Genomic DNA, 21,884 nt, shown 5'->3' on the forward strand with positions numbered 1-21,884 from the left:
GTACCTCTGATTCCTTTTTGTCGAAGACATCCGCGAAGGACCAATAGGCCGAGGGCAGTCCCGGTAGGGACTCTGGAACCGGAGGTCGTCGGATGGGTTGTATGGTCTTCAGACAGTTCTCATGGCAAGAAGAGCCCCATCGGGTGATTTCACCAGTGCCCCAGCTGACAGATGGTTCGTGTGTCCGTAACCAGGGAAGTCCCAGCAGGATTTGGTGGGACATGTGTGGAAGGACGTAGAGAGCGATGTTCTCGGTGTGCAGGGCACCGATACGCAGTTCGACCGGCCTGGTGATCCAGGAGATGGTGTCAGAGAGGGGTCTCCCATCCACAGAGGCAATCACGAGGGGTTTGTCGAGTGGAGTAACAGGCACCTGGTACTTGTCCACCGTGGCCTGCTGGATGAAATTGCCTGCTGCCCCAGAATCGAGGTACGCCTCAGCCGTGAACCGCGTCTCTCCCGTTGTCACTTGCATAGTCCAGGTAACCGGGTCTGAGAGAGTCCCAGCACCTAGGGTGGCCTCTCCTACCAACCCTAGGCTTTGGAGTTTCCCGGCCTTTCTGGACAGGAGCGTAGCAGGTGTGTGCCCTCTCCGCAGTAAAAGCAGAGGCCCTTGGCGAGCCGCTCTGCTCGGCGTTGTTCAGACTGCCGCACACGGTCGATCTGCATGGGCTCGTGGACGGAGACACCAGATGCCGTTGACTGAAGTACGGCGGGCTTCTGCGGAGGAGAGGAATGCCGTACCGGACGTCTCTCACGGGACACCTCTTTGGATCGCTCCTGAAAGCGAATGTCCACTCGAGTCGCTAGGGTAATCAGGGCATCCAGGGTGGACGGTACGTCACGACCAGCCAGCTCATCTTTAATTCGACCCGAGAGTCCTTCCCAGAAGGCGGCGGTTAGAGCCTCGTTGTTCCACCCGAGTTCCGAAGCCAAGGTGCGAAAATGGATGGCGTATTGACCCACCATCAAAGTCCCCTGACATAACCGGAGAAGAGATGAGGCAGACGCGGAGGCGCGTCCGGGCTCGTCAAAGGTGCCACGAAATGCCTGCAGGAACTCCTGGATGTTCTTGGTCACAGGGTCCTCCTTCTCCCACAAGGGGTTCATCCACGCCAGTGCCTCACCCTCTAGATGGGACATGATGAACGCGACCTTGGCTTGGTCGGAGGCAAACAAATGCGGCAGCTGTGTGAAATGGAGGGAGCATTGGTTTATGAATCCCCTGCAGGTCTTGGGATCTCCGGCGTACCGGGGTGGTGAGGCCAAACGAAGTCTGGAAGCATCCGAAGAGGCTGCCATGGGAGCTGGAGCCGTGGATTGTCTAGTGGAAGCCCGGGATGCTGAAGATGTGACTGACACTTGTAGCGTATTCAGGCGGGCGTCCACAGAAGACATGAATTGGAGCATGCGGGTCTGAGTCTCACGCTGGCGTGTGAGTTCCTCCTGCATGGCTGCTAGTGCTTCAGCGGGATCCATGGCCTGTTCTTACCGTTAGGGCCAGGTGGACGGGCAGACCCAGGAGGTGGATCCACTGGGCCGAACTCCTTGATGATGGCAAGGGGTCCGGTAGCTGGAGCACTACTGGTAGCAGGACAGTCCGTGCGCAAGAGTAGAATGGAGAAGTCCCTGGGACCACGGAGTCACTGATGGTAGTCCGGGTGACGGAGCTCCGGTTCGGAAGCCGAGATGTTGTCAGGCGTAGTCCGGAACCGATGGAGCGAGATGACGGGTCACCGCAGGGATCAGAGATGGAACGGACTGTCAGGATGGCAGATAGGCAGCGTTCGGGGCTCGGGATTCGTCAGGACCGGATGGCGAGGCAGGATCGGCTCTAGAAGAGAGAGAGGTGAGTATCTCACAGGAACACAAGGAGACCTGACTCCTAGCTTAGGGAACACGAAGAACAGGCCCCGCCCACTTGGACACTTAACCCCTTTATACCCTGTACCTGTGAGCCTAATTTCCTGTTAATGGACGCTGGCCCTTTAAGAAAGGGTCAATGACCGCGTGCGCGCCCTAATGCGCATGCGCGAGGCTCGGGTGCCAGAAGCCAGGGCAGGGAGCGGTGAGGAGGAAGCAGCAGAGCCGGGCTGGGGCTGAGAAGCCGACGGGCGCCAGGAGCGGGGACCAGGACGCCTGGGAACCGCAGGCACTGGAGGCTGGAGACCGGGGAGTGGCGGAGACCGGACCGAAGAACCGGGGAGCAACGCAGGGGAGCCGGGGAGCGTGGCAGGTGAGCCGGGGAGCAGAGCAGGGGACCCGGGGAGCGTGACAGGTACACTGACTGTTTGCTAGTATAATGGCTTAGTTAAAAAGAGTTTGAGTGTGCAATGCAGGCAGACGTGCTGCAAATATCTTTCCACTAGTGTGACTACACAAAAGTACAATAGCCACGTTTAGGATGCCACTAGGTACACTGACTGTTTGCTAGTATAATGGCTTAGTTAAAAAGAGTTTGAGTGTGCAATGCAGGCAGACGTGCTGCAAATATCTTTGCACGAGTGTGACTAGACAAAAGTCCAATAGACACGTTTAGGATGCCACTAGGTACACTGACTGTTTGCTAGTATAATGGCTTAGTTAAAAAGAGTTTGAGTGTGCAATGCAGGCAGAGGTGCTGCAAATATCTTTGCACTAGTGTGACTAGACAAAAGTCCAATAGACACGTTTAGGATGCCACTAGGTACACTGACTGTTTGCTAGTATAATGGCTTAGTTAAAAAGAGTTTGAGTGTGCAATGCAGGCAGACGTGCTGCAAATATCTTTCCACTAGTGTGACTACACAAAAGTACAATAGCCACGTTTAGGATGCCACTAGGTACACTGACTGTTTGCTAGTATAATGGCTTAGTTAAAAAGAGTTTGAGTGTGCAATGCAGGCAGACGTGCTGCAAATGTCTTTTCACTAGTGTGACTACACAAAAGTACAATAGCCACGTTTAGGATGCCACTAGGTACACTGACTGCTAGTATAATAGCTTAGTTAAAAAGAGTTTGAGTGTGCAATGCAGGCAGACGTGCTGCAAATATCTTTCCACTAGTGTGACTACACAAAAGTACAATAGCCACGTTTAGGATGCCACTAGGTACACTGACTGTTTGCTAGTATAATGGCTTAGTTAAAAAGAGTTTGAGTGTGCAATGCAGGCAGACGTGCTGCAAATATCTTTCCACTAGTGTGACTACACAAAAGTACAATAGCCACGTTTAGGATGCCACTAGGTACACTGACTGTTTGCTAGTATAATGGCTTAGTTAAAAAGAGTTTGAGTGTACAATGCAGGCAGAGGTGCTGCAAATATCTTTGCACGAGTGTGACTAGACAAAAGTCCAATAGCCACCTTTAGGATGCCACTAGGTACCCTGAGTGTTTGCTAGTATAATGGCTTAGTTATAATGAGTTGGAGTGTGCAGAGGACAGGAGGGTACAGTGCCAGGATTGTGGGGCTCTGGGTAGAGGAATGGAAGCCTTCCTTTCTATTCCCTCCTAATGGGGAAATGCAGCGACGAAATCCCTGACCTTGGCTACACAGACGCTGTCTCTGTTTTCAGGACCTGTCACCTATGGCTCTGACCCTGCCGGTACGAGCCCTTAAAACGACTGATAGAAAGTGCTATCCCTAAGCTGTCTAGCGATGTGTATGGAGCGCATACAGCAGTATCGGCGATAGGACAAAGGACGGAGCTGCGACAGTGATGTCTGACACCAAGGACGCAGAAGAGATAATGGCGTCCTGGAGGAAAATGTCCGGTTTTATAATGCAGGGACATGTGACATGGACATCCTATCACACATGCCGTTGCTTCTCTGGCTAAAAGTCCACTTAGCTGTGTGTGTGTCTGGGATTGGCTGACATGCTGGCCCGCCCCACAAGACGCGCGCGCTTAGGGAAGGAAGACAAGGAAAAAAAAAAAAAAATGGCGATCGCCATTATACAAACAGCAGTGATCTGAAGGCGCTGTTACCGCACACTATACACTGAAATGTCATAATAGTGTGAGTCACAGAGTGACTTACACTATTACAGCGGAAAGCCAGCTAGGAATTAGCTGTTTTTTTGCTGCTAGAACCGTTCTTGAACGTTTCTAGAACTATCGAGCTTTTGCAAAAAGCTCGAGTTCTAGTTCGATCTAGAACAGGCCCCAAAATCACTCGAGCCTAGAACTGGAGAATCTCAAACCGCGAACCGTGCTCAACTCTAGTTATAATTGCTACATTAACCTCATGTCTGCACTCTCAAAGACTATTATTGGGCAGAGTAAGACAGCAATGAAGGTTGGAATGGAGGTCTATCCACTTCAGGGATGAGTCCTGCTTTTGACGCAGGATAGCTTACGATTGGTATGGAGACTAAGTGTAAATGCCATGAAGAGGCCTACTTGAGGAATTAACATACTTGTCATATGCCTGGGATTAAGGTGAAAGGTAGCATAATGTACAATACTCATAACCCTCTTAGTCATCATTGTAGGTACACTACGAGCTCAGTGTTCAATTGAGTTGATGGTAAAATCAGTGGATCAGCCATTTTTGGAAATCTTAACCCCTTCAGCCCCGGGGCACTTTCCGTTTTTGCGTTTTTGTTTTTTGCTCCCCTTCTTCTGAGAGCCGTAACTTTTTTATTTTTCCGTCAATCTTGCCCTATGAGGGCTTGTTTTTTGCGGGATAAGTTGTACTTTTAAATGAAACCATACGTTTTACCATATGGTGTACTGGAAAACAGCAAAAAAATTCCAAGTGTGGAAAAACTGCAAAAAAAGTGTGATGGCACATTACTTTTTGGGATGTTTAATTCACGGTGTTAACTATATGGTAAAACTGATGTGTGGGTATGATGTCTGAGGTCAGTGTGAGTTTGTAGACACCAAACATGTATAGGTTTACTTGTATCTAAGGGGTTAAAAAAATTCACAAGTTTGTCCAATAAAAGTGGTGCACGTTTTGCACCATTTTCCAAAACATGTAGCGTTCTCATTTTTTGGGATCTATGGCTCAGTGATGGCTTATTTTTTGCGTCTCGAGCTGTCGTTTCTATTGGTATTATTTTTGCGCAGATGCTACGTTTTGATCGCCTGTTATTGCATTTTGCGTAAAACTTGTGGCGACCAAAAAACGTAATTTTGGTGTTTGAAATTTTTTTGCCACTACGCCGTTAACCAATCAGACTAATTGATTTTATATTTTGATAGATCGGGCATTTCTGAACATGGCAATACCAAATATGTGTATATTTATTTATTGTTTAACCCTTTAATTTTCAATGGGGGGAAAGAGGGTGATTTGAACTTTTAGGTTTTTTTGTTTTTATTTTTTAAAACTTTTTATTTTACTTTTTTTTATTTTACTAGTCCCCCCAGGGGGCTATAGCGATCCGCAATCCGATCTCTCTTATCTATCTGCTGATCACAGCTATACAGCTGTAAACAGCAGATTCAGTCACTTTCTGTTTCTCTCTGCTCGCGGCCGAGGGAAAACGAAAGTGAAACTTTATAGCTGCAGGCGTCATCACATGACCCTGTGCTACGATGGCAACCACCGAAAGTCACGTGATCACGCACGTACTTCCGGTGTGGGTGGCGGTAAGTAAAAAACATGGCTGCGCGCATATAGATCTTGCTGCCAGACTTTGGCAGCAAGATTTAAGGGATTAATGGCCGCGGGTGGAAGCGATTCCACCCGCGGCTAGCAGGCACACATGTCAGCTGTTGAAAACAGCTGATATGTGTGCCGGCCGCCGCCTGCCCGCGGCAGGGCTTAACGGGACATGCTCCATGACGGATATATCCGTACGTGGTCGTGAAGGGGTTAAACAAGACAACTCAAGGCCGCATGTTGCACGTGCTGTTGTGAACAACCTGCATGACCTAATCATGGTACAATGAACTGCAGCATCTCCTTATTTGTCTTCCATCGCACATCGCCCATCTTGGGCATCATTGGTTATCAATTGCAAATGGAGCTGTCAGGACCAGATCTTGATCACTTGGGTGCCCAAGTATATTCAGTGTTGCAGAATATCCCTCAGACAATTAATAACAACCTCATTGATAGCATGCCAAGACTTGTTATTGTTTATTTCTGGGTGTGATAGTCATATTTGATACTAAAAAAATGATTTTTTTTTCATTTATTTCATAATTTGCATATTGATAACATGCTTCCCCATTCTGTGATTTCCATAATTTCACAACTTTTTCTTTCTTGGTGTTGCATTTTAATGGTAAAGAGTGTATAAGTCCTGCAAAATGCAAAGTCAAAACTATATGTTATTTCTACATGCAACCAAAGAATGCTCAATGTGTTTGGAAAACTATGGAAATGTATGAATATGAGCTACTCAACAATGTATAGGTAAGATTTAATGGAATCTCCAATACTTAGCTGGTATTGTATTACATTGCTTACACAATGCTGCTTTTGAATAATACATAAAAACATAATTCAGTTTTTGTACCTTGCAGCACTGTACATCAAATACACAAAATATTCATACATTCAAACAATTACAAGTGCATCTCAATAAATTAGAATATCCTCAAAAAGTTATTATTTCATTAATTCAATACAAAAAGGGAAACACATATATAGAGGCATTACACACAGAGTAATCTATTTCAAGTGTTTATTTCTGTTAATGTTGATGATTATGGTTTATAGCCAATGAAAACCCAAAAGTCATTATCTCAGAAAATTAGAATAAGTACCACAAAAAACCTGCAAAGGCTTCCTAAGCATTTAAAATGGTCCCTTAGTATGGTTCAGTAGGCTACACAACCATAGGGAAGACTGCTGACTTGGCAGATGTCCAGAAGGCAGTCATTGGCACACTCCACAAGGAGGGTAACCCACAAAAGGTCATTGTTAAAGAAGCTGGCTGTTCACAAAGTGCTGTTTCCAAACATATTAATGGAAAATTAAATGGAAGGAAAACGTGTGGTAGAAAAAGGTCCACAAGCAATCGGGATAACAGCTTTAAGAGGATTGTTAAGAAAAGGCCATTCAAAAATTTGGGGGAAGATTCACAAGCAGTGGACTGCTGCTGGAGTCAGTGCTTCAAGAGCCACCAAACACAGACGTATCCAGCTACAACTACAACTGTCATATTCCTTGTGTCAAGCCACTCATGACCAAAGACAATATAGCGCCCCTGAAGCCATCAGGAGCTACAAGGAACTGCATCCTGTCAAAGATGCAGGTCCTACCCCCAGGGACCCAGAAGACCAGTGCCGGTAACACAAAACACATATATAATCCCTGTTTTCTCTCTTCCCCAAGGACTGGTGACAGGCTAGGGTTGGACCCAATGGATGGCCACCTAGGGGTGGAGCAGATTCAGTCCACTAGATGACAACCAGGGAGGAGGGGTCAGACAGTCAATAAGTGGAAGTGAAAGGAGATGGACATAACTGTACTGACAGGAGTGTGTAACAGTGACCTGTCAGGCGCAGGCGTGTGGTTGCCCGAGTAGTATGGTGGAGTACTTTCGGAACCATAGCACCAATGGGGTACAGAGCCCTAGGTCAGGCAAACGCTCCAGGCAGACCTGATAAAATCTGTATGGTGAGGGGACCTTCCAGGACCTCACTGACAGTAAATTCCAGGGCACAGCAGTGATGGGAGAACCAGGGACTAGAACAGAGCACCAACCCTACAGGGTTTAAACTGCCCGCCGTATGGACTAAGACTGAAAGGCTACGAGGAGGGGACCTCCAGACGCTCCAAGCCACAGGGACCCACCAACCAGAGACAGGTGCACAGGAAAGAAGCCACCAGGTTACCACACCAGCACTGGGACAAAGGGGACCAGTGGTGAGGACCAGCCTTCTTCGGGTTGCAAGCCATAACAATGCTGTGAATAAAGAAACCAGTTACACTGCAATCCCTTGTGTGGCCTACCTTCTTTCTGCACCCCACTCCATCACCTATTCCCTCGGGCATGGCCCTACTTGAAGAGGGCCCAACATCCAGGCTGCCATTAGATCAGCCTCAGCAGTGGGAGACTGTGCAGTGGCGGCTCCATCTACATAGCCGCAACCCGCAAGTGGCGTCACGACAAAACCTTTATCATTATTCCCCTGTACATAACACTTTCAAGCGATGCCCAGGGTTACGGAACAGGGCAACGGCCACCCAGTGAACTGTCCCAGTAAATATACTGCCCAGGACCGAGTACCCCAAAGTCCTGGAGCGCATCAACAATGCCAGCAGTGTCTTACCTGGGCCAAGGAGAAAAAGAACTGGACACCTACTCAGTGGTCCAAGGTGTTGTTTTCAGATGAAAGTAAATTTTGCATTTCATTTGGAAATCAAGGTCCCAGAGTCTGAAAGAAATGTGGAGAGGCCACAATCCAAGCTGCTTGAGGTCTAGTGTGAAGTTTCCATAATTAGTGATGGTTTGGGGAGCCATGTCATCTGCTGGTGTAGGTCCACTCTATTTTATCAAGAAGAACGTCAACACAGCCATCTTGCAGGAAATTTTAGAGCACTTCATGCTTCCCTCTGCTGGCAAGCTTTTTGGAGATGGAAATTATATTTTCCATCAGGAATTGGCACCTGCCCTCACTGCCAAAGTACCAATACTTGGTTTAATAACCAGAGTATTACTGTGATTGATTGGCCAGCAAACTCACCTGACCTAAAGCCCATTGAGAATCTATGGGGTATTGTAAAGAGGAATATGAGAGACACCAGACCCAACAATGCAGATGAGCTATCAAAGCAACTTGGGCTTCCATAACACCTCAGCAGAGCCACAGACTGTCACCATGCCATACTACATTAATGCAGTTATTCATGCAACAGGAGCCCCGACCAAGTAATGAGTGCATTTACAGTACAGACTTTTCAGTAGACCAAAATTTCTGAGTTTAAAATCATTTTTTTCAGTTGGCCTTATATAATATTCCACTTTTGTGAGATAATAACTTTTGGGTTTTCATTGGCTGTAAGCCATAATCATCAACATTAACAGAAATAAACACTTAAAATAGATTACTCTTTTTGTAATGACTCTATATACAGTGGGGAAAAAGTATTTAGTCAGCCACCAATTGTGCAAGTTCTCCCATGTAAAAAGATGAAAGAGGCCTGTAATTGACATCATAGGTAGACCACAACTATGAGAGACAAAATGAGAAAACAAATCCAGAAAATCACCTTGTCTGATTTGGCAAGAATGTTTTGCAAATTATGCGGGAAAATAAGTATATGGTCAATAACAAAAGTTCATCTTAATATTTTGTTATACTGTATATCCTTTGTTGGCAATGACAGAAGTCAAACGTTTTCTGTAAGTCTTCAGAAGGTTGGCACAAACTGTTGGTTGTATGTTGGTCCATTCCTCCATGCAGATCTCCTCCATGCAGGGCCCAGTGACAGGCCCTCTTTTGAGCCTGTCACTGGGCAACACAGACTTTCAACTCCCTCCAAAGGTTTTCTATGGGGTTGAGATCTGGGGACTGGCTAGGCCACTCCAGGACCTTCATATTCTTCTCACAAAGCCACTCCTTCATTGCCTTGGCGATGTGTTTGGGATCATTATCATGCTGAAAGACCCAGCCATGTTTCATCTTCAATGCCCTTGCTGATGGAAGGAGGTTTGCACTCAAAATCTCACGATACATGGCCCCATTCATTCCTTGATGTACACGGATCAGTCGTCTGGTCTCTTTGCAGAGAAACAGCCCAAAAGCATGATGTTGCCATCCCTATGCTTCACAGCAGGTATGGTGTTCTTCGGATGGAACTTAGCATTCTGTCTCCTCCAAACATGACAAGTTGTGTTTTATCAAACAGTTCTACTTTGGTTTCATCAGACCATATGACATTCTCCCAATACTCTTCTGGATAGTCCAAATGCTCTCTAGCAAACTTCAGACGAGCCTGGACATGTCCCGGCTTAAGCAGGGACACGTCTGACACTGCAGGATCTGAGTCCCTGGTGGCGTAGCATGTTACTAATGGTAGCCTTTGTTACAGTGGTTCCAGTTCTATGCAGGTCAATCACTATATCCCCCGTGTGGTTCTGGGATTTTTGCTCACTGTTCTTGTGATCACTTTGACCCCAGGAGGTGAGATCTTGCGTGGAGCCCCAGATCAAGGGAGATTATCTTGTATGTCTTCAATTTTTTTATTATTGCTCCCACAGTTGATTTCATCACACAAAGTTGCTTGCCTATTGCAGATTCAGTCTTCCCAGCCAGGTGCAGGGCTACAATATTGTTTCTTGTGTCCTTCAACAGCTCTTTGGTCTGCACCATAGTGGAGTTTGGAGTGTAACTGTTTGAGGTTGCGGACAGGTGTATTTTATACTGATAACTAGTTCAAACAGGTGCCATTACTACAAGTAATGAGTGGAGGAGAGAGGAACCTCTTAAAGAAGAAGTTACAGGTCTGCGAGAGTCAGAAATCGTGCATGTTTTTAGATGACTAAATACTTATTTTCCACTATAACTTGCAAAAAAACTCTTGCCAAATCAGACAAGGTGATTTTCTGGATTTGTTTTCTCATTTTGTCTCTGATAGTTGTGGTCTACCTTTGATGTCAATTACAGGCCTCTCTCATCTTTGTAAGTGGGAGAACTTGTACGATTGGTGGCTGGCTAAATACATTTTTTTCCCCACTGTAATATATGTGTTTTCTTTCTTTTTGAGGATATTCTAATTTATTGAGATGGACTTGTAGTTACTTCCTAAAAATTCAGGAGCCTACCTTTCCTTTAATCTGTTGTTTTAAACAGAATTATATGTTTCTACATAGGGAACTTCTATATTTCATTCCAGTACAGCAGTATAAGTGTTAATATACGAAACAATTAGCACCAATATTACATTGTGGATACATTATTCATGTCCTTAGAGATCCAGTAGCATATCTAACTATAAACTTTTAGCATTCTGTCAGCTTATGTGCTTGAATGGACAGTCACTAACCATATTCTTTTGCATATTGCAGCAGTTTTTATGACTATTCCATCTTACTATAACATTTTATGCTTCATTAAGTCTGACAGTTATGGTGAAGTATAATAAATGTAATAACATACTGAGTTATTTTACAGCACTTGCATCTATTTTAGCTGAATTAACTTATTAATAGGTGCCCATAATAGGTTAATAGCAATAACACTTTTAATGACTATTAAACAACAAACCAGTTTTTCTGTCTTCCCACATCCTCATATCCTGTATAGTTAGTAGACTGTCAACCCTGGCTAAGGGTTATCAATATTCAGAGAGCTATTTTTAAAGCTCACTTTATAGCCTGGTAATTATGGCTATGTATCTACCCTTTTACTTAGCTGTGGAGTCAGAGTACTGTGTGTGTTAAAAGGATAAAAACTGCATTTCGAAGTAAATCTGTCATGTTAAACATGGTGGCCTATATGCGGACATCATGTTATACAGCAGAAAGGTATGAGGAGAATGATATATGGTTAAATGGAAAAAAATAACGGTTATCATGTATTTCATGTATTTAAAGGTAACCTGTCAAGTGAGGATTCCCTACGTAAGTAAAGGCAGAGAATGTTAGAGATGATAATTGGCATCCTGAGCATGTGTCTTTCATAGGAAGCCGTCATCATTCAAAGGATGACACGTCGTAATAAAGCTGTACCCTGTGCTTTAGTCATGTGAGGATTGGAGCACATGTGAGGAGAATATGGAGAGATTTATTTAGCCATCCTCTCAAATATCTGTGTATATCGGACTGCACCTAGATGACATCAGAATGTAGTCCAATGTTTTACACTCACCCATAGACTTGAATGGGTGCGCATCATCAAATATTCACTGCCAATCGCTGCATACTGCAATTTTTTTCCTCATGTTAACCTTATGGGTTAATTCATTTTATATATTAACAGACCTTACTTTTAAGGATGCAGTGATAAAAAACATATTTTTTATATTACATATTTTACAAAATTGTATATATAAAAAAAGGTCTTACTTTATTTCCTCGAGAACTTGAATATGCATTTCTCTAATCACTTATACTATATACTGTAATATCTTTACTTTGCTATATAGACAGTCATGTCAAAAAGTGGTTGCAGCCTTGAAATTGTTCCAGAAAATGAAGTATTTCTCCCAGAGATTTTTTCAATTACACGTTTTGTCATACACATGTTTATACGCATTGAAATAAACAAAAAAAGAAAAGAAAAAACAGAGATGAAAAGGCAAATTGGACATATTTTGGATAAAACTATTGGAACCTTTCCAAAATTGTGGTTAAATTACTTTATTACAAACATGTGAGGACGGATTAAACTCATCTGTGGCATTTAACAGGTGAGGGCAATATGAAAATCACACTTGAAACCAGATAAAAATGGGAGAACTTGTGTGTTTCTATGTTGCACACTAAGCATGGAGAACATAAAGAGAAGAGAACTGTATGCAGACTTGAGAACCAAAATTATTGAAAAATATCAACAATCTCAAGGTTACAAGTCCCTCTCCAGAGATATTGATGTTCCTTTGTCCATGCTGTGCTATATAATCAAGAAGTTTATAATCCATGGCACTATAGAAATCTCCCTGGACGTAGAAGGTAGAGTGAAAGTGCTGAAGGATTGCAATGCTAAATAGTCCAGATGGTGGATAAGCAGCTCCAATGAAGTTTCAAAGAAATTCAAACTGCCCTGCTGGCTCAGTGTGTATCAGTGTCAGTGCAAACTATCCATCGATATTTGAATGAAATGAAATGCTATGGCAGGAGACCCAGGAGGACTCCACTGTTGACACAGAGGTACAAACAACATGTAGACTTCATAAGGCTATGTGCTCACAATAAGTTTTTGATGCTGAGTATTTTCATTGCATCAAAAATACAGCATCTTCCAGTTCCAGCAAAGTAGAAGGGATTTATAAAAAAATTCATGCTTATGGTGCTTCTTTTTTAGTAAACTTAAATTGACCTGCAGTGCGTTTTTCAGGATAGTAATATGTCAATTTCCAATGTGGATACATTGAATTTTCCATGCAAATTTTTATCATAGACCTTAGATTACATGAGGAAAATCTGCAAGTAAAAAACGCACGTGTTTTTATTGCCTTTTCATGTCTGAAATGCATACCAAACACATGTAGTCCACATATGACTGTATTCATAAAGTTTCGTCAAAGCGAAATGCAAGAAAGGATCAAAAGCAAAACAGCAAATTGACATACCAACAAGAGACAAAAACCGCAGCATCAAAAACATCATAAAGACGCAGATTATAAAATGCACTCTATGTACAGTATATAGTAAGTCTTATGCTTAATTGCTTAATTTGGAGTTAAGTCTCATTTGGCCTAACTTCCTTAGGCTATGTTTCCAAGATAAGCTTTTGTAGAGCTTTTGATGTTCCAGAATTTCTGAACCATTTCTGCACCTATTTAGTAAATTAGGTTACCTGTGGGGTTTTTTTATGATTTTTTTTGTTAGTTTTTTTACATGTATTTTTATCATGTTTTTCATGCTGCGGTTTCTGTCGCTTGTTGATATGACATGTTTTAAATAACGCCACATTGTTTTTGATACTTTCTTATATTTAGCTTTGACATAACGTGATTGATATACTTTTTAATGCATTTACCCAACGGAAACACAATAAAAACATACGTATATATTTTACCTGTGGATTTTCCGCATCTAATGGAAGTCTATGAAAGAAATCTGCACATAAAACTCAGTGTATGTGCAATAGGAATTAACATGCGGTGGATTTGAAACACACTCCGCAGGTCACTTTACGGTGAGTAAATCAGAACCACAGTGGGCAGGAGATTTCTCTGCTGGAACTGTAAGATGCTGGAATTAGGAGGCAGGGAAAATTCACAGCTTCTAAAGCTCACTAAAAACTCATGATGAGCACAAAGACTTAAGATGCCAAAATTGAACAGAATTACCTAATAGATGTGATGGTGACAGACAACAGTACATTTCAATAATAAATTACTGCTGTGTATTTTGCAAGAAATCACATGTTTATGTACTCTAGTTGGATTGAAATAAAAAGTAATAAAAAAAGAAAAATTATATAAAGCAAAAGAAGAGAAAGTTAAAATTGAGCTTTATTTCTTCTTTATATGCAAAAAAATTAACAGCAAAATATAGATACACATTATTGTTCCAGCTCTTTATGTAATAACGAACTCTGAAACAATTTAGTTGTTTAACCCTTTGCCAACATTTTACATACTGTTACATCCTATTTTGCAGTGCATTCCCCGAAATGGACGTACCTGTACATCCTGGCGATCGTGCGCGCACAGGAGCTGTGTCTGAATGATTGCCACTGGGACCTCGGTTTAAGTTATAGCCGACCGCCAGCTATCACAACCAGGGCTACTGCCTGCACTACTTCTGGCTATTTAGCCACCTAATTGATGCAATCCATGGTAATCAAAGAATTTAGTAGGCTGGGAGAGATATTACGCCTGATCCAGATCCCTGCAACATGATCACAGGGTCTCAATCATTACCATAGTAACACGAAGTCAAATGACATCTGGGTTACCTGGCTATGATGACCTGTTAGACCATGCCAAGTGCATGGTTTAAGAGGTGTTTTGTCAGTGTTACACTGACAGGTTATCATGCGATGTTCAGCTCTGCACACATCTGTTGGTACTTTGGCATCAGACTCTGTTTACACTGCAGCGTCTGATGAGCTACCTGGGGTTCGTGGAGTGTTCAGTCAAAGTCGGGCGTCAGCTGCTTCAGGTTCAATGGTCTTATGTTCTGCAGGAGTTCATTCCTTTAGACTGGTGAGCAAGACCTAAATGCTCAGGTTGCTGTTTGTCTGTGCAGATGTTGCCTTCCATTATTAAGTATGTCTTTCTTCCTTCTTGTGCTGATGATAGCGCAAGCAAACCTTGGTCTTGTTGTTTATTCCTATACATGGTGATTTGTGCTACGATTGTGAATTGTCAGAGTGTTCCCCTGTTGTGCGTTACTTGCTCCCCTTTTTTGTTATTCCTCTGTTCAAACTTTGTTCCTTCTGTGTGTTTTGAGAGCTGGGTGTACGGGTTTCCATTTACCCTTGTTTGTTACTATTTGTAGGGTATTGATTTCTGAGTTTCTGGCTCGCTCCCTGGATGAGGGAAGTGGTAACAGGAATTGGACAGGAGACAGGGCTATGCTGGAGGCTTGACCCAGGCTACCATCAAGCCTATCATCAAGATAAGGGACAGCGTAGGAGCCATAGTTTCAGGATCAGCCTAGGAGCCCCAGTTCCATCCATTCTTCCCCGTGACACAGGTGTAATGCATTTCCATGCTTGTGTATGTTAATGCATTACATGAGCGATCAATCTAATAAAAGTTAATGTCCTATAGGGGGCCTATGTAAAAAAGTAAAAAAATGTTTTAAAGAAAATTGTAACTATATATATATAAAGCCAAAATAACAAAAAAATGAAAAAAAAATTAAAATTCAATAAACAGATATATTTATATAAAAACAGGAATAAACAATAAAATACACATATTTGATAATAATTTCCAAAATGGGGACACTTGAGAGAAGATTCTGCTCTTCTAGCACTTAGGTGCTCTGTATACAGAGTCCACAAATTATTTTAGAAAGATCTGCACTCCCAGGGTCAAATAGTGCACTTCCCTCCCTTGCAAGTCTGACTGTGTAGCTGAGCAGTACAGTACAGCCACAAATGAGGTATTGCCATGGTCTGAAAAAATTGTGTGGCACATTTTCATGCCATTGTTACTAATTTTTGTGAAAATGTAAAATCAGGGGCTAAATCAAAATTATTTCTTTTTCACCCTGACTTGTATATTATTTTGTGACCCACCTGTGGTTTTGATATAATCACTGCATCCGTAGATTAATTGATTAGGACTGAGACGTATTTTGTAAAATGAGGTTACTTATGTGGGGTTCGGCTGTTCTGGCACCACAGGTGCTCTGCCTATATGACATGACATTCACAAACCATAACAGCAAAATCTGTACTGTAATATGGCAATCCTTCCTTTCTGAGCTTTCCACTGTTCCTGAATAGGGTACTGAGGAAAAATTGCACAAGTTGCATGGTCCATTTAATTTTTTTTCTTATTAGCCATTATAAAAATTGAAAACATAGAACTTTTTTTTATAAAAATGTAATTATTTTTTTCACCACCCAATGGTATAAAATTCTGTGAGGCACATGTGGTGTCAACATCCTCACTGCACCCCTAGGTGAATTTATTGAGGGGTGTAGTTTGTAAAATAGTCATTTATATGGGATGACGTCTGCTTTTCTAGTACCTCAGGGACTCTGCCAATGTGACATGGCACCCTCAAACCATTCCTGCAAAACCTGTACTACAATATGGCACTCCTTCCTTTCTGAGCTTTGCACTGTACCTCAAAAGTATTTTTGGTCACATAAGGAGTATTGGTGAACTCAGGAGAAGTTGTGTAATAAATGTTACCATTCATTTTCTCCTATTCCCCTTTTAGAAAACTGTAAATCTGGGGTTAAAGCAACATTTTAGTGTTAAAAATGTAATTATTTTTTCTTCACTGCTCAATAGTATAACATTTTGTGACAAACCTGTAGTGTCAATATGCTCACTCCACCCCTACATGAATTCATTGAGGGGTGCAGTTTGAAAACTGGGGTCACTTATGGGGAATTTCTGCTGTTCTGACACCTCAGGGGCTTTGCCAATCTGACATGGCACCCAAAAACCATTCCAATTAAATCTGTTCTCAAATATGGTGTTCTTTCCATTCTTCACTTTGCACTGTGCCTCAAAAATATTTTTCAGTATAAAAGATAAAGTCTAGCTCAGACTGTCATAGACTAGGTGCTCTGGGTAAATAGTAGAACAAAACATAAGTAAAACCGATGCACTCAAGTGATGAAAAGAGGGCAAATGTATGCAAAGTGAAAAACAAGTTGCTGTTCCAGCACTTCCAGCACGTCCAGGACTCTTATCAGGCGTCTCCTTCAGCCATCCTCTGCTCTAGCACAGCCTCTCACCTTTCTCTTGATGACATTTGCTGCAATATGTGACACCCTCATCTTGTTTTTCTGTGACGGTTGTCCACGCGACCCGTGATTCCTAGCATCTTTGCCATTGGGCAACAGCCTTGAGAAAGGTGTCAAAACCGAAACATCGGGTGTTGCTTCTGTTTAGGGTTCACATTTTTGCAGTCTGTCAAATAATAAAAAAACACTTTGCATACATTTGCCCTCTTTTCATCATTTGAGTGCGTGGGTTTTACTTATATTTTCAAAATTAGTTTTCGACCACATATGGGGTATCAGCGTATTCAAGATAAAGTTCACAATAAATTGTATAGTGCATTTTTTCCTGATACCCTTGTGAAAAGAGCTGTCTGGTTGGAGAAACAATTTTTGTGGTAAAAATGTATTTTTGCATTTTGACGGCTCAACGTTATAAAATTCTGCAAAGCACTCAGAGGTTCAAGATACTCAATAACCATTTAGATAAATTCCTTGAGGAGTTTAGTTTACAAAGTGGGGTCACTTTTAGGGCAGCTCCACTTTTTAAGTACATCAGGGGCTCTACAAATGCGACATGGCATCCGCTGACGATTCCACCCAATTTTGCAGTTATATAGTGCTCCTTCATTTCTGAGCCCTGCCATGCACCGAAACAGTTGCTTTCCACCACATATGAGGTATCAGCATACTCAGGAGAAATTACACAATGCATTTTATGCTGCATTTTTTCCTGGTACCATTGTGGAAAAAAAAAGCTATCTGGTTGAAGGAACAAGTTTGTGGTAAAAAATATATATATATATATATATATATATATATATATATAAATATATATATATATATTTACAGCTCAACATTATAAAATTCTGTAAAGCCCCTAGGGGTTCAAGGTGCTCACTAAACATCTAGATAAATTCCTTGAGGGGTCTAGTTTTCATAGTGGGGTTACTTGTAGAAAGCTTCACTGTTTAGGCACATTAGGAGCTCTAGAAATGCAACGTGGCATCCGCTATTGATTCCAGCGAATTTTGCAGTCAAATGGCGCTCCTTCCCTTCGGTGCCCTGCCGTGAGCCCAAACAGTTGATTTCCACCACATATGAGATATCTGCATTTAATAGAAATTTCACAATAAATTTTATGGTGCATTTTTTCCTGATACACTTTTGAAAAAAAGCTACCTGGTTGAAGTAACAATTTTGTGGAGGAAAAAAGTATTTTTTTTATTCTCACGGCTCAATGTTATAAACTTCTATGAAGCCCCCTGAGTGTTCAAAATGCTCACCAAAAATCTACATAAGTTGTTTGAGGAATCTAGTTTTCAAAATGGGGTTACTTGTTGGGAAGGTCTACTGATTAGGCACCTCTGGGGGTTCCCAAATGCAACATGGCATCCGCTAATGATTTTAGCTAATTTTGCTTTCAAAAATTTAAATGGTGCTCCTTCTCTTCCAAGCCCTGCCGTGTGCCCAAACAGTTGATTTTCACCACATTTGAGGTGTCAGCGTACTCAGGAGAAATTGCACAATAAATTTTATGATGCATTATCTCCTGAAACCCTTGTGAAAAAATGCTATATGGTTGAAGTAACAATTTTGTGGTTAAAAACAAAGATTTTCATGGCTCAACGTTATAAACGTTTGTGAAGCTCTCAGGGGTTTAAGGTGCTCACCAAATATCTAGATAAATTCCCAGATGGGTCTAGATTCCAAAATGGGGTCACTTGTGGGTGAGTTTCACTGTTTTGGCACCTCAGGGGGTCTCCAAACACAACATGGTGTCCGCTAATGATTCCAGCTAATTTTGCTTTAAAAAAGTCAAATGACACTCTTTCCCTTTAGAGCCCTGCCGTGTGCCCAAGCAGTTGATCTCCATCACATATGAGGTATTGACGCACTCGGGAGAAATTAGACAATACATTGTATGGTGTATATTTTCCTGATACCCTTGTGAAAATGAAAATTTTATGGCTAAAGTAACATTTTTATGGAAAAAAGTAAAATTTATATTTTTTCCTCCTACATTGCTTTTGTTCCTGTGAAGCACCTAGAGGATTAATAAACTTCTTGGATGTGGTTTTGAGCAGTGTGAGGTGTGCAATTTTTAGAAGGGTGTCAATTTTGGGTATTTTCTGTTACCTAGGCCTCTCAAAGTCACATCAAATGTGATGTGGTCTCTAAAAAAATGGTTTTGTAAATTTTGTTAGAAAAAATGAGACATTTTTGATGAACTTTGAACTTTTCTAACTTCCCAACAAATAAAAATCATGCTTCAAATATTGCACTGGTGTAAATAAGACATGTGGGAAATGTTATTTAGTATATTTTGTATCTATTTTGTGTGACATATCATTCAGATTTTTGGTCATAATATTTCAAAGTTTGAAAGCTGCAAAATTTTCACCAAATTTCTGATATTTTCACAAAGAAATACAAAAAATATAATCCTAATTTTACCACTATTGTGAAGTACAATATGTCACACAATAACAATGTCAGAATTACTGGGATCTGTTGAAGTGTTTCAGAGTTATTACCTATCAAAGTGACACCGGTCAGATTTGCAAAATATGGCCTGGTCATGAAGGTGAAAACCATGCTCTGGGGTAAAGGGGTTAAAGGGAGACCATAGTAATTATGATGTGCTGTTTTCATTGACATTCATGTATGAATTACCATCTTCTTGCAATTTCACCCTGATTTGCTAATTTTGTAGATAGTTAACAAATAACATTTTATTATACCACTTAGTCTACGTTCTCTGTGTCGCTGCATTCTCGTACCTGCTTACGCCCATTACGACAGAAAACATGTGCCCCAATGGACGCATAGTACTAATACTTTATAGATGATTTTGTAGATAGGTGAAAGTTTCAATTAGCAATAAAAATGTCCTATATATTATTCAGATTGTAGCAGTATGCCTGACATTTCATAGAATTAAAGTTGTAGATTTTATCCATTCTAATTCATCTTTCATTCATCACTCATTCATCTTACTGTACAGTTAATAGCTTTTCTTCATTTTGTACAGTTAATAGCCTTTCTTCATTGAATTGAGACATATACTATATTTTAAAGGTCTTGGCAATGGAGCAAAATGTACACTTTTCTCCTGCTTTCTTGTTTCTTGCTCCATTGGATCACAATGGAAGAATATCAAAACATAAAACTATAAAAAAAAAGACTTTTGTAGAATAATTCATCAGGGAAGAGAGAAAAAGAGATGTCAGATCCTTTGATTCCTGAGGTCACATGTCTGAAAGCTGTTTGGCTCAAAATGTTATTCTTTTTCTAAGTGCTACTGCTAAATTTTTCAAAGGTAACTGTAGACATATGAGGGGAGAATGTGGTGTAATATATTTTGTAATCATTGCAAAAATTAAAAAGTAGTTACAAAGTGGCGTAATCTTATACAGTGTTAAAAGTTGTATTATACAAAGTTAGCAGCCGTCCCTAAATTTTAGTAACTGGTTGGGTTTTAAAAACATATACCTAAGAATCCGCAAATGATTAACTATCCTAGTAATATGCTGCTGCTTGTTATTTCTTTTTTTATTGTTCTACTTGACCTATTGTAAAACATTGCAAAGCTCGAAAGAAAACTTTAATTTAAAGGAGTCTAAACCATATTATCATAGCGTATTCGATTCTATTGATATATATTAGTAAAATAGACTTATGGTACAGACGTACAAGGTAGCACATCTGCCAGGAACAAAATCATAATAGACTCTTTGAATTCATATCTATGGGAAATGAAGAAAATGAAATGAAGATGTTTTATGTGATGTTGCAGTATAGTATAACATGTCATCTGCTGAATTGCATTTTATGTCTTGCGAGTGTCAGCTGCACAGTGGGAGCATGTGGCTATCTTTTTTTTCATTACAGAGCACTGTCTGTCAATACTGATGAGTACAGCTTGAAGAGGGACTTCTTCTGCTGTACAAATAAAGCGGTTTTCCAGCTCTGTGCTTCAGTTACCCAGTAGTGGAGCTGAGACGCTGTGTTCACGTTTGTGCTTTTCAGTTTTCTGCATCTGATTCATTCCAAAGACAAGCTGTGGTTTAGCTGCTGCAGACAGATCCTGCAATGCAAGTTAGTTTTACTGAACCAAGTGTTGATTCAAATGGCAGCACGGGAAGACTGAATTTAATTATTGCAACTTGCTCATCAACAATTCCATCTACAGATGCGGGGGATGATGACTGGCAATCCTTCTACACCTCCTTTAAGGTAATATATTTTTGCCTGATACTTTAAGATAGGAATGATTTTATTAGTCAGTTTGGACATTTATCTGTAAAAATACCCAACACTTCACTAGCACCTTATATTTTCAGATTTACTTTACTTTACCTTAAAAAAATAGATAAACATATAAAGAACATCTGTAATAATATAACCAAGGTGTAATTATAATAGTGCACATTCTTGTAACACAAAAAATAAAATATACATAAATAAATGCTAGTATATAGAAAAGGAAAACTATAAGAAGACAATGTCCATGGAAACATCCTTTATTTCCAGAGCCATAAATAGATATGTTATGTTTACCACTGAACTATGCTACATTCAAGATCAAAAACTACTGTTGCTTCTTTTTCTTTGGAAAGGTTGATTCATGGTATTTGACGTACATTTATAGAGTAGGCGATTGAAAAGTCACAATCACACTTGTGTACTTAGGTCATTATTTGAGTCTCATTAATACTGCATGTGAAGTGTATAGTAACCATGTGTACCATTAAAGCTCCAGGTAAATGAAATGAATCCACAATCTCCTATTACTAAATAGAGGCCAAAAAAGTGTCCCCTTTGTCTTTTTATGGCCATTATATAGTACTGTGCAAACATTGTAGTTAGGTGTGAAAAAAATGCTTCAAAGTAAGGATGCTTTAAA

General features: G+C 41.1%; 1 protein-coding gene across 1 annotated transcript in view; it reads left to right on the forward strand.

The window, feature by feature from the left end:
• Nucleotides 1-20,945: 20,945 nt before the first annotated feature.
• Nucleotides 20,946-21,884, forward strand: part of NPSR1 (neuropeptide S receptor 1) — a 1,037,222-nt gene continuing 1,036,283 nt past the window's right edge. Inside the window, exon 1 of the mRNA XM_075316580.1 lies at nucleotides 20,946-21,214. Within this exon, the coding sequence (XP_075172695.1) occupies nucleotides 21,071-21,214 (144 nt within the window). The 5' untranslated portion in view covers nucleotides 20,946-21,070. The remainder of the gene's footprint in view (nucleotides 21,215-21,884) is intronic.

Source organism: Anomaloglossus baeobatrachus, chromosome 6, assembly GCF_048569485.1.
Source record: "Anomaloglossus baeobatrachus isolate aAnoBae1 chromosome 6, aAnoBae1.hap1, whole genome shotgun sequence".
Classification (NCBI taxonomy): domain Eukaryota; kingdom Metazoa; phylum Chordata; class Amphibia; order Anura; family Aromobatidae; genus Anomaloglossus; species Anomaloglossus baeobatrachus.